This window comes from Agelaius tricolor, unplaced genomic scaffold, assembly GCF_023055355.1.
Source record: "Agelaius tricolor isolate 1412-34295 unplaced genomic scaffold, bAgeTri1.0.p SCAF_2, whole genome shotgun sequence".
Classification (NCBI taxonomy): domain Eukaryota; kingdom Metazoa; phylum Chordata; class Aves; order Passeriformes; family Icteridae; genus Agelaius; species Agelaius tricolor.
This window is the reverse complement of record NW_027269262.1, coordinates 57,804,254-57,817,473: the sequence shown is the minus strand read 5'-3', so window position 1 is coordinate 57,817,473 and position 13,220 is coordinate 57,804,254. Positions and strand designations below refer to the sequence as shown.

Below are 13,220 nucleotides of genomic sequence, written 5' to 3'. Positions count from 1 at the left end.
ACATTCTGCAATCCCATGATTTCTATTACTGCAACCTCACCAGAATTGCAAGTCCAGCTGACTGTGAAGGTCTAGGCCCTGTAGAATCTTATCCACGTGCACACTGTTTTTGGGTGAGGAAACACCCTCTTACAGATAGCTTACAACCCCTTTTGTGATTAAAAGGAAATTAATTTGATTTCTTAAGAGCTTATGGCTTCCCAACAAACCTTGGGAAACAAATTCAGAATACTAGCATATGCTCTAATCCATTTTCTAGTTATAAAAGCTTCTTTATTACTGTTTTTGGCTGACAACACTTGAGATAGCATGTTTATCATCATTCTTAAAACACTTGAGAAAGAACAATGTGGGTGGATTTTTTATTTCGGTTTTAACTTCTTTATTTCATTGCTATACAGCTGCATTACACTTGGCTTTAATCCCTCAAGCATTATTTTTCTTGGCAAAACAGTCACTGAACTGAGTAGAACTTACTATTGGAAAAATATGCTTGAAAAACCCTTGTGATGTCAATGCCAACTGAAACCCATGGAGCTTAAAATGTCACAAACGGGCCTGTAGCTGAAATACAGAGCTCCTCTTTTTTTTTTTTTTTGTCTGAGCTAGGAATGTTGTAAGTCTTAGGTTGTGAAGTCAACTGTAAAAATCACAGAGTAGCCTCCTGAAGCTGAATGTGTGCTGAAACTGAATGTGTGCTTCCCTCCCTCCATAAACAAACATTTAGAGAACAATTATATAAAACTGGATGTAGGATAATTCCATAGGAAACAAATGACTGCATGGCTCCACTTCCAGTCTTGCCTGCATTAACTGTAGCTGTCTGTTATAAGCTGGGCTACAGGCTTCTCAGAGAAAAGAGAGAACCCGACTTTGTAAAACATCTTTAATATTCAAATATATAAATAAGCACTACTGAAGAATAATTCAGAAGACTGCGGTGATTCATTACGAACAGATGCTATAAACGGGAACAGTAACATTGCTAGGTAAGGAAGAAGCAAGCTATTTTAGGAGTCTTGAAAATCTCTTCTAGTTCTTCAGACAGATCATGCTGCTATAGTTATTTTATAAAAAATTATAATCTGAAAAGCACTTTAGTAAAAGAAACCTTTTACTGGAACTATTATTTAACCAAGACCTTCTACAGCACTAGAACACACAGCAATTGAGTTCCTGATACAGTTTTAAGAATGGGAGGGGTGAAAATAAGAACAAAAAAACCCTACCATACCTGCACCAGGAGCTATTTATTAGCATAACACTCTTCCTTTTAAAGATTTTGTAACAACTGAAGTATATACAAAGTCTTACAGCATTTACACAATAAAAAAGTTTCCTATTAGCTGATGTAGTATAAGGTAGTGCTGCAATTTACTTCAAAGCATGAATACAATAATAATGAAGCAGACCACTGTACTTTCAACTTCTCCACTACTATACCACCACGGTCAGTTGAAGTGACAGTTAATTAAACCACTGGGAAGACAGATTGTTGAAAGATTTGTAACAGGTTGATTCGCAGCACTAACCATCTTAAGGAGATAAAAAAAAGAGAAAGGAAAAGCTACATACTGTCATGTTTCTACACTTTCCTAGAGCTGGAACAAACTTTCACAGCCTTAAGATATAACATATGCAAGACAACATAATCACATTTTTTCAGATATAGTTCAGCTACTGAGTGTATTTACTTCTGAATAGGAGGCGTTATATTGATATGGCTGTGTGTTTCCATTTTTGTTCATTAACTCTTCAAATAGATCTACAAAAAAAATTAAGACAGCATGGAGTTCGTAGTCATGATGTGTTTTGACTAATAAAGGCATTCAATATCAGCTATAGGATCTAATTATTCCTGTCAAAAGTTTAAGACCAGGAATCTTTGAGTAAAAATCAAACCCACAAAATCCTGCACCTGCGCCATTTTAATCTGTTGACTCCAACCTTTTTAAGCTTTTCCAACTGGTATAATACAAAATCATTAAAATGCTTACACCAACCCAAATGAAAGTCTCGTTTAGTTTATGAGAGGTCAAGCAGATTCACTAGACTACTTCTGCTGTAAAACAGAGGGAGCTTACCTAGGAAAAATAAACTTTTTACTGAACAGTGCCTTACTACAAGTAGGGATATATAGTTTAACAACGATACATAATTTAAGAACATAGCATTCTTTGCCTTTTAGAAACAGCTTTCGTGTGCCAATAATGCACTTTCTACAAGAGATAAGGCTGCTTTGCCTATCGTTGTATGCCTAAACCTCCTATTTCGGCCAATTCCACTTTTCTTCCCCCCAAAGGGATTCTGTTTCAACTTGGAAATGAGTAAAGTCAGTTGACAATATCTGTATTAAGACAAAAAGTGACATATATAAAATCCACGAGGAACCACATAAATACCAAAGAAGTCATATAATCTTTCCATGTAAACACTTTGATTATACTGAAGCCCTAATCAGATTCTTGTCTTAAACTTTTGGCAGATAATGTGTATGCTCAGCCAGGCTTTGTAGTTAGTTACTGTTCAAGTGGAAGCCAGGTCAGCTCACATGTTGACAGGCATGCAACTTGGAAACATTGCACAACAAGCAACACAAAGAGATTTGAGAAGGGTACAAGACTTCAAGTAGACTTCACAACCCTTCACAAACTGAATATTCACAGACAAAGATACAGTCCTTGCTTTTTTCTACGGTGGATTTCTCTCTCACACATGGGACACTTTCTGTGACTCTCTAGCTTGCTTGATGCTATACAACCACTTGATGATTCTGGCATTCCTTTCAATGGCAGAAATGCCATATGGCACACGGTCATTGGCACTGTCATCATTTCTAAGGTCACTGTTGCTGTCCTGAGACTGTTCACAGTCTGAGCTAATCATGCTTGCACTGCGAAAGTTGAGGGATATAATATCAGAGTTAGCCCTTGCAAAGTTTTCCATCCCAAGGTTTTCAAGCTCTTCAGGATCCAGTCCGCAGTAGTTAAAGAATCGTTCAACGTCTGCGTCAACGCGAAAGTATCTGTCGCTTAAGTCTGATTTTGACCGCTGTAGGGAGGGCCTTCTGCTAACTCCGCATCCAGACTCCACTGCCTCAATCTCTGGGGATTTCAGGGTGGCAATGGCAGCAATTTTGGGCTTTGGAGGCAGAGGTGGAGCTGAACTACTGCAGGGTATTGCTTTTAAGGGCTTTGCACTAGTTACTTTCCTAATGTCTGAAGAGCTGTGAGAGACATGCAAGAAAGTCTCTGCTGACTGATCTAGGAGCCTTCTGCTGACATTGGAGCTGCTCTCCTGGGGGCTGCTCCGGCCCTGCGTGGGGTAAACCTTCAAGGATTCGGCGAATGAGTGTCGGTTCAGCTCTGTCGAATCGGCCCTGTGGGGTGGCCAATTTCGGGGACCGTGCTTATGCCCTGAGCCTGAGCTGGAGCCTTCAGAGCTGTTGATGATGTTCTTCAAAATCTCAAGTTTCAGATTTTCTCTCTGGACTCCACTCTCAGTCTTTGCATTGTTGCTGAAGACTTTCAAGGTGGGGCTCCCCAGCGCTCGCTTGGCCGCCGGACAGACCGGCGGCTTCGCCAGCACTGCCGGCTTCACAGGCTCCTGCTTGGCATTGATGACCTCCTGGCTCTTGACGTATTTCGCCTTGTCGGCTTCGAGCCTCTCCACTGCACTCAGTCTTTTTGGATTAGGCTCCGCCTGCCTGCGAAAATAGTCGGGTCCTTTGTTCAGGATGCGGAGAGGAACAGCAGATGTGAAAGTCACGGCAGGGCTGACCGGCTTCACCATGCTACCTGTCGGTAATGTTTCTGTAGGCATGTTTGGTGGTCTTTCCCCCGCAGCCGTTTTGGATTCTTCTCTGGGATCTCCTAAATGCACGGTGCAGAAACATGTACATTAAGCACAATGAATAGCCGATGAATCCTGGGATCTGAGCGTTAGCAGCAGTGCCTCATCTCACAGCTCATTAAATAGCACTGCGTTTCTCTTTTGAAGGCAGCCTTTGTAGGGCAAGGGCACCCGACACAAGTCCGTATTAGTCCGCTCCGCTGGCTCCTTTCTTCTCGCTGAAAGATGTGGGAGTCTGGCCGTCCCCCCTGCGCTCCAGGAGCGAGCGGCAGCGATCTGAAAGGCAGAATAACCAACCACACGTTAGCGGGAGCGCCTGACATCAGAGCGATAGCAACAGCCGCCTCCCGGCCCTCCTCTGCCTCCGCCGCCCGCTCGGGCAGGCAGCGCGCACGGAGCCCCTGCCCGCTCCTGCCCAGCACCCCTCTGCATCTCACAAGATGTGAATCGTTTGATATTTACACTCTGAGCTTCGATTTAACAAAATTACACTGGGGGGAAAAAAAATTTCCAAAAAAACTAAGCCTCATCACAATACAGCCATACATTTCTAGAGGGAGAAAGGGAAGCAGAATGAGACAATTCAGAGAGTTGAAGCCACACATCTTCCAGTAAAAAAGGACTTCATATTAATGTATTTGGCTTAGTTAAGTAGATTTGTGAACATGTTTTATCTCTAACCCCCAAATATTTTTCTCCTTATAGAAAAATATAAGGGGGTTAGAAAAATATAAGGGGGTATAAATCTCAGCAATCAAGTGTATTTTCCTTGCTCATTAAATTGTGCAGAAAACAATCTGGTCTGAAAAGCAGAGAGCAAACAGAGACATGAAGAGTTTTAAGTGCAGTGCACATCCTTCATTGCTAATCAAATATAGAATCAACACATAAAGCCAGGAGATGTCACTAAATCCACCAATTCCAGTTCCTTTCTGTTTGAACATTGGTATCCATAGCACTGGTGCTCCAGCAATAAAAGAAGGCCTTTCTAGCTCTCATGATCACCTTACAGGCTTAACAGAACAACAAAAAATGTCTTTGGTTTTTTATGATTTTAAGATTTTGGGAACATGAAAAACCATTGTGACTGGGTTTGCAAAAGAAGAACTTGTCTTCAACATGTAGATAGATATAATAACTCAGGTTTTCTACCAAGCAGTAAGTACAAATAAAATTTCTCTTCATCTAAATTATTTTAGGGTTTTATCACTGAGATTGTCAAAACAGTCTAAAATCCAACACCATGGATGATATTACAAGTGCTGAAACAATTTTTCCTAAATGAGGCACTGAAGGGCACTTACCATGGAATCTACTTTTCAAGCAGTGATTTCACTAATGGGTCTCATTTGTTTTATTACTGCCCCATTAATCTATGCTGCCCTCTTTAATATCCCATTTCTATTATCACTGTGATCTTCAGGGAGAAAAAGAAAAGCAGCTGCTCCATCTTCACTCTATCTTAAAGAACACAGAGCAGCATCCTTCCCTGGGATGATTTGCTTTCATGTTGCTGTCATCCTATGTGTTCTCATCCATCAATACACAACTTGAAATTCCAGCTGAAGTTACATTAACAGTAAAAACAAAACAACCTCAATCACTGATGACCAGAATCATGTGATATATATACATTAAATACTTTCTACATATTATCCAAGGTCAAAGCGAGCAAATAAAACATACAAATGCTATAATGAGATTATAGGAAAAAGCTGAGCTTTCTCCTGAGGGCTCACTGTCACAAGCATTCTTCTAATACAAACTAACATATTTAGGTGGGTGATAAACCAGACACAGATTCAATGCAATTGAAAGGGTAGGGAAACGGTAATTAAGCTTCTCTTTCAATGTTGTTTTATAAATCCTAGTGCTAACTCCTCAGCTGTTTGACTTCCTGAATTTAAACTAAGTCTCCCTGAAAGAGAAAAAGCTTTCCTCATTTGAATCAACATATTTATTGGTACTGTTTTGAAATTAAGTATGAAACTTCCAAATGCGCAGAAGGCAATTCCAACTTGCATCTGCACACACATTTCTCTTCCGTACACACAAAGCAAATCTTTCCACATTGCCAGCTCAGAGCTGGATGGCTAAGTGTCTGTATAAATACCCCATTGATGTGTATATTTAATACTTGTGTGCAGAAATCAAATCTGTGTGAGAGCAGGGGTTTTGTCAAGAGGATGAAAACCCCACAAACAATCTCAGTACTTAACACTGTCACCCAACTGAGTTAATACTACTTGAGCAAGCAAGAGAACTCTCCTGCTAGACCACTGTCATTAAAGGTGACCATGTCCTGCCCCTGAGGACAGCTGCCAACTCCATTCTCCTCTGGTAAGTGGCTCCGCACACCGCTACAGATCAGAGCCATGGGAACCAAGGCCTCCAGCTCAAGGCTGCTTTTGGAAGTCTTTTCCCAGCATTTAACAACTTCCTCACTTTGGATAGCTTTCATCAATGTCAACAAGCATTGCCCAGTAGGCTGAGCATCCACACTGGCTTCAGCACCACACTTAAAAAGGAAAAAAAAGAAGAAAAGTAAATCCCACCATGCACGCATGTTCATCTGAGAGAACAAGTGTGTTTGTTTGCAAGCACATATGGAGCCAGGTGCCCCGGAGTCCATGGAAATATGCTGCAACTGGCAGTGTGCTTCAGGCATGTCTAGAAAGAAAAGCAAAGACCTGGTGAGGAGCCAGGACAGAAATGTCCACCTGAGCCAGCACAGGGAGCCTGGGGGGTAACAGCCAAGTGGTTTTGTGGCCAGCCATGGAGGCTTTGTACCTGTGGGGCTGCTGCTATAAATTAAGGAACATACAGCTATGAAAAGGAATCAACTTTTTGTGTATCGTTTAAATTGCTCCATTTCACTGAAGTGCCGCATTAAAGTATCACCAGAAATCTTATTCAGTATTCTCATCTCAGAGAGATAAAAATTACTAACCAGATACAGTAAAAAAAGAAAGTGTGATGAAAGAGAGGTGGATGAATGTAAAATCTAATGAAACTTCTGCCTGTGCTGGTGATGGCTGCAGGCTGTTCCTACTGCTAACTGGGAAAACGAGTTCAATTTTTACCAGCTTCTCTTCTGTCCATGGGCACCTGAAACACCACAGCAACACTACAGAACCTTGCTACTTATTAATTTTATTGTTAATAGGAGGCTGAGAGCAGCAGTACAGTGATGTCTCAGGAAGACTCAGATTCCAGTTGTGAAGATCATCATTGCAGCAACCAGGGCATAGAAGTGGCTTTTTTTCTGGCTTGAACTCCAAAGAAACTCATGGCTTAGGCATCTGAATTCCCTTTCCCTGTTGGGTACATCTCTAGTACCAGTAACATCCTGAAGAAACTCAGGGGCAAACAGGTTTTCTTCACCCACTCCCAGAAAACATGTGAAATATATCTAGGGACTCAAGAAATGTTCCTTTCTCTCTGTTTACATCCAGTGGTCTGCTGTATAGCTGTAATCCTTCTATGGACTGAACGGTCTTTTTCAGGATTTACTCTGGATTTCCATTACTGCTCTTCCTTACAAAACTACTAGACTTAAGAAATTATTTCAAGAAAAACAAAGACAAAAATCTTACAGATGCATTCAAACATAGTTCTATTTAACACCATGTATACATTAATAAAACCTTTCTGAAAGGTCTTACTGAGCTCCTCTAATATCCCACAACTACTGCACACCTTCTGAGTAGAATACAAAATGCACAAAATTTTGGGTTTTTAAAGCTGCATTTTCAGCCAGACACTTCAATTCAGGATTCCTTTGTGGCAGAGGCAGAGATTCAAAGCACTTAATTCATTCTAGGCATCACAATTTAATCACTCTTGAGTCCATAATATGCTTGTCAGATATTCATATTTAAATAACCAATGCTCTATCTGCATGATTTAGGGGAACACAACACAGCCCAGAGCAGCAATAGCTATACAAGTAACATTAACTACGAATAAATCTCCTGTAACATATTCTTTCCTTACTTTAAAACCGAGGCGGTAAGGAAGAGATAAACTATGCAGAAACTTTGGAATCCTAGGTCCATATATTCTGAATATGCAGTTTCTTGAAATGTATGAGAAATTTATGAACAAACCCCATTGTGGCAAGTATTTATTTCTAGCACTATTATGAATACAATAGCATTGTGCAATAACAGAGTTCATTTTTTCCTCTCATACCTAAAACTGCATTCTAAACACAGACTGAATGGTGTCAACTGACAGTAAATGACACACTTCCCTCCTCCGTTCTGTGGTGTCCTGTAGCTCCTACGCATTTGGCCACGTTTCACCCAGTCTTTGTCTAAAAGTATCCACAGAAAGGCATGACATATTTTAGCAGTATTCAAGCTACAGAAAAAGCAGCAAAAAAGCCATGTGAAAATGTGGTCCAAATGAAACGAGTGAAATTTCTGTCCTTGACTTTGGTGAGGACATTGCTTCACCTGACAAAGTTACAATGAAGCTCATTCTCCTAATTCATCCCTCTGGGACAGCGGATGAAGGGATTGCACAGAAGGGAGGATGATGTACAGTGGATAAATATAATGAAGGCTGACAGCCTTTACTCTGCCTTCCTTGATATTTAAAGGCCTGTGTCAATTTTATTTTCCAGGTGATAAAATATAACTACCACGGCCTCAAGATGCACCATAACATGACATAAATTCCAGTATAAATAATCAAGTGGCAGCAACAGGACTCAAAGAGATCACACAACAAAACTTACACAGGAACACAGGACACAGATGGAAAATCTCAGGTTCCCCTAATACCTGGGTGCACTTCAGAGCTGCAGGCCCCATAATGAAGATACTGTTTATTTAACAGTCACTGCAAAGCCTACAAATGAGAGCTTCACTGAGAATCACTGGCTACAGGTCTGTGTGCTAAGTTATACTAATATGTATGCCTAAAACTGATACAAGTTATTCTGTGGATAATTGCCATTGTAAACCTCACATATATATGCTACTAAGTTTAAAAAAAAACAGGCAAAGCCTAAGTAAACTTGGCTGAAATTGATAAAAGGTCATCCATATCCAGAATGGCAGCAGTATTTCATTTTTTAAGCCAATTTTAGATAAAGATGTGTATGCTGTGTAGTCTTGGTCTCACATAATATTAACTGTCAAGATAAAGCATGAGGAGATGAAATAGTCTTTCAGATCTACCATCACTCAAAATACAAATGAAAGTGCCTGTTTTCAGGCTCTGTTCCTCCCTAAAACACGGTACAGTGAACAGCAAGAGCAACAGGCATCTGTTCAAGTATACATTTAAACCTTCAAAAGGTCATGAATAATGTGAACTACAGTGACCTGAAACTAAGGGTGGCAGAATTATGTAGGCAAGAGAAATTCCCACCAAATGGGAAGGTAGTAACCTCGGCGGTCACTTTTCACTGCTGATGTGTTACTTCCAACCAAAAAAACCCAAACTACAACTAGCCTTGTTTGCAATAGCTTGCATATCAGCATAATACAGGCTGATATATTTTTGTTAATTCTGCTTGGCTCTTACATCAAAGGCTTTTAAGACAAAACTCTCCATAAATAAAACAGTGTCACCACTGAGCACTCTTTCTATTTCAATGTGCAGTGAAAATGATGAGGCTTAAAGCAAGACATTGCCATAACCAGAAATGCTAACACTGCTAAGTTGAAATAGCTGCTGGAAAATCCATGGAGGTATAAACATCTGGAAAGCAGGAAAGCAACCTAGCAGCTATACTTACATACTAACCCTGTAATGTATGCCTAGGTCTCACTGGGAGCTAGATAGAGATGCCTCTTTGAAAGAAAAAACTTTAGAAAGTATTTTGCTTCTTTTTAGTTCTGAAATCCATCACTGTTACATCTCCTACCCAGTAGCAGTAATCCACTCTCAGTGATGCTTCTGGGTTAAATACTGCCCTATAGATATCTCACAACAATGAAAACTCTGATTTCTTTCAACAGGCTGCATAAATGTAGAAGAAAGCCCAGAAATGAAATTCCCCTATCTTCCAATGAGACAGTACAAACCAAAATAAAATGTCTTATTATTTAGAGCAATACTACAGGCTGTGGTTGTAAAAGCTGTAGTGGAAATCAGTTCTGGTTTTTCTTCGGATGCCTGTGTTGCTTAGACAGCATTGTGCCCTTTGCAGTAATTTCAGCTGTCATTTAAACAACAAAACAAAACAAAACAAAACAAAACAAACAAAAAAAAAACCCCAACAAACCAAAGAAGGGGCTAAAAATTCTCATAAGGAATATAACGTTTTACTACATTTGTAGCCTTATGTGAATATTTCTATTTCAGTGTGCATTTTATGGGAATGGTGCTCTAAACACTTCACAAAGTTTTAGGAAACACTCTTACTGCTTGTTCATCAGCCAGTGTCAATGGTCTCAAATCTAAACTGTTTTTATACTTTTAATTCCACATCTCTCCATAACCATCATGTTTTAAATTTAAAGCCTCCTCCTTACAATAAGGCCACAATTCCCAGTTTATCCTGTGGTGTCCTGAGCCTACACAGTTTTCCTAGGATCTTTTATGCACTTTTAGAGATCAACATAATCCCCTTTTTCAATACAGGATACTTGGCTCTGGTGTTCAGTTACATTTCAGAGGTTCATCAAACCTGATATAGGTCCCTGCTGTACCAAGTCCCACCTGCTTGGTCCCTCTTCTCTGGAAAAAGGGAGGTTTTTACTTCTCTCCTACTTCTGCAAGATGCAGTAACTCCTGCTCTGCTCTGATGGAAGGAGCAGTGCTATCTGCACTACACCCTCCCTTTTTTTCTACTGATAGGAAAAGCTAGCATCTCATCTTCTTGCTCCTGGAGGATGTCTTTCATGGCCATGTTTGGATTTGGCATCCTGGTAAACCACCTTTTTTTCCTGGTAGTAGTACTTCCAATGTGTGGGGGGAAAAAGTCAATTGGGGGGTCACTGCTGCAAAGTGGGGAAAAAACAGAGGGAGACAGAAGAAAAAAAATTATTTCAATTATGAAGCTCAGCAAAAATGTTTTAAATTGAAAACTTTTCATTTTAGTTCTCATCTCAAGTCCATGGTAATTCTTAACAAGCCCACTTTCAGAGTGAGACATATTTTAAGCCACCAAAATCTTATGGCAGTAAGTTCCATAGAAATCATATGCACTTGCAAAGAAGGAAATAAAAATCTATCTGCAAAAATGTGGAGATACATCTGCAAAACACCCTCCTCCTTCTAGTTTTACTACAGACACATCACCTCACTAGCAGGATTCTCAGGCTCCATCACCCATGTGGTACCCCCAATAACACTGCCAAGTCTGGCCCTCAACAGCAGAAGCTCAAGTCTCATCAGTAATCAGGCAGCTAGGAAACAGCTCAGTAACTTCTGCAGCATCCCTCACCAAAAAAATTACAGCTATTAACTCACCTACAGAACATACATCTTGATAGCAGTATTTTCAAAATGCCAATTCTGAACCATTTGTCACACTGGGATAAATTAAACATAGTCCCAAATCCTTTAAATGTTTGAAAACTTGTATGAATGTTAAAGCACTCTACTGCAGCATAGCAGTGTAGCTATGGGATAGACTTGGCCTTAATTACACTATGGGGGGTAAGCCCTAAAACATAAACCATTTTTTCTTAGAAGAACTTTTTATCTTGGAAATACTAAGAAATCAAACCAGATTTAAATGGATAAAGTGCAAGTATAGATTTTCAAAATGAATGTTTATATTAAATGTGCAGTGTGCCTACCAACACAGCCTTGTAGTCAAAGACGTAAGGACCCATGACCAGAAGACTTCTGTAGGTTCATCTCCTTTCTGGCTACTGCTGCATGGCAACATCAAGCTGAGCCTTCAAAACTCATCAGCACTGAAACACACACACCTAAATGGCATTTTCTGTGGGGAAACAGAGTCTGTGCTCACCATTTATGTGACAGCGGTACTCATAAAATCTTGGGTAGATTATATTTAAGCTTGGATCTCACCACAAAGCACGTGTTCCTCTGCCAGTACTTTTCTCCCTCAACTAATACACTGAGAATCACTTGTGAACTCTTCTGCCTGGCTACAAGGCCTCAGCTATGTCCTGAACATCAAACCAAGTCAAAACCTGGACACTTTCCTCATCTCCCATGTGACTTCTATGGCTGCCCATCTCCCCTGTTTCACATCTATGGAAGGGAACTGTGAAAAATCTGGAATGATCATGAGCATGTAGGATAGAAAGCATGTTCAGGGAAAGAGACCCCATGGGCATGTCCTGAGCACCCATGCCACCTAGCATAAGTGAAGTTCTTATTTCTTCTAAAAGACATGCAAGCAACTAAGCCTAATGATATTCCCCAAACTGTAGAAAAACCAGGGACCTCCTCACCTTGGTCATCCACACTGTCTCACCCAGCACGTAGCTGCCAGACCTCAAAACACAGTCAAAGCTGGGGAGGGTGACAAAGAAAACACTTCCTCCTCCATTGGATTTGGAGTCCAGACTGGAAGCAGCCTTCCAGGGCAGATACTCAAAGTACCAGGCTACACCTTGTATTGTACAAATATCTCAAATGTGGCTGTCCAGGGTGCCAGACTCTTTCCAGTGGTGCCAGTGACAGGATAAGGAGCAATGGCCAGAAACAAAAACAGAGGAAGTTCCACAGAGGAAGAACTTCCTTACACTGAGGGTGGCAGAGCACTGGAACAGGCTCAGGGAGGTTGTGGAGTTTCCCTCTCTGGAGACATTCAAAATCCACCTGGACACCTTCCTGTGTCACCTGCTCCAGGTGACCCTGACTGGGCAGGTGGGTTGGATATGAGGTGATCTCCAGAGGTGCCTTCCAACCCTAACAATTTTGTGATTCAGTAGGTAGAGACAGATCCTTTTCCAACACTTGCTTTCAAAGACTTCCACTTCAAAACAAACAAACAAACAAAAAGTACTAGCAAGGTTTCTTTAAATAAAGAAAAGAGCAGAAAAAGACCATATATGGTACTTGACAACGAAATTGGGTTACTAATCCTGCTCCAGTGCAATTAAGTAATTTCTAGCAAGTAGGACATTTCAGCTGAAATAGGAAGACCAAGTCAGTTCTTCCTCAGGAGGTCAGAAACTCACCCCAGTTTGGGGACTGGGGATTTGATCCAATCACTCATTTCACAAAAGAGTTCAGTAATCTCTGATTTTATGTACATAAACACTGCTGCCAGCTTCTTCATGTGGGAATGGCAAGAATTTACCCAACTGTCATAAAAAGGCCCAAGGCCCTGAAATATCAAGCTGCCATGTTTAGACTCTTGGTTATTGATGAAAGTTCTCTAAAACTGTTTACAATGAGAAATCCATTAAAGGAGCATAATATCA

The 13,220-nt window shown here is 40.6% G+C and overlaps 1 protein-coding gene across 5 annotated transcripts in view; it reads right to left on the bottom strand.

The window, feature by feature from the left end:
• Positions 1-346: 346 nt before the first annotated feature.
• FAM110B (family with sequence similarity 110 member B) overlaps positions 347-13,220 on the bottom strand; it is a 114,388-nt gene continuing 101,514 nt past the window's right edge. For all 5 annotated transcript variants that reach the window (XM_071419776.1, XM_071419791.1, XM_071419783.1 and 2 more), the window contains one exon: positions 347-4,128. In XM_071419776.1, the coding sequence (XP_071275877.1) occupies positions 2,710-3,822 (1,113 nt within the window). In that variant the 5' untranslated portion in view covers positions 3,823-4,128 and the 3' untranslated portion in view covers positions 347-2,709. The remainder of the gene's footprint in view (positions 4,129-13,220) is intronic.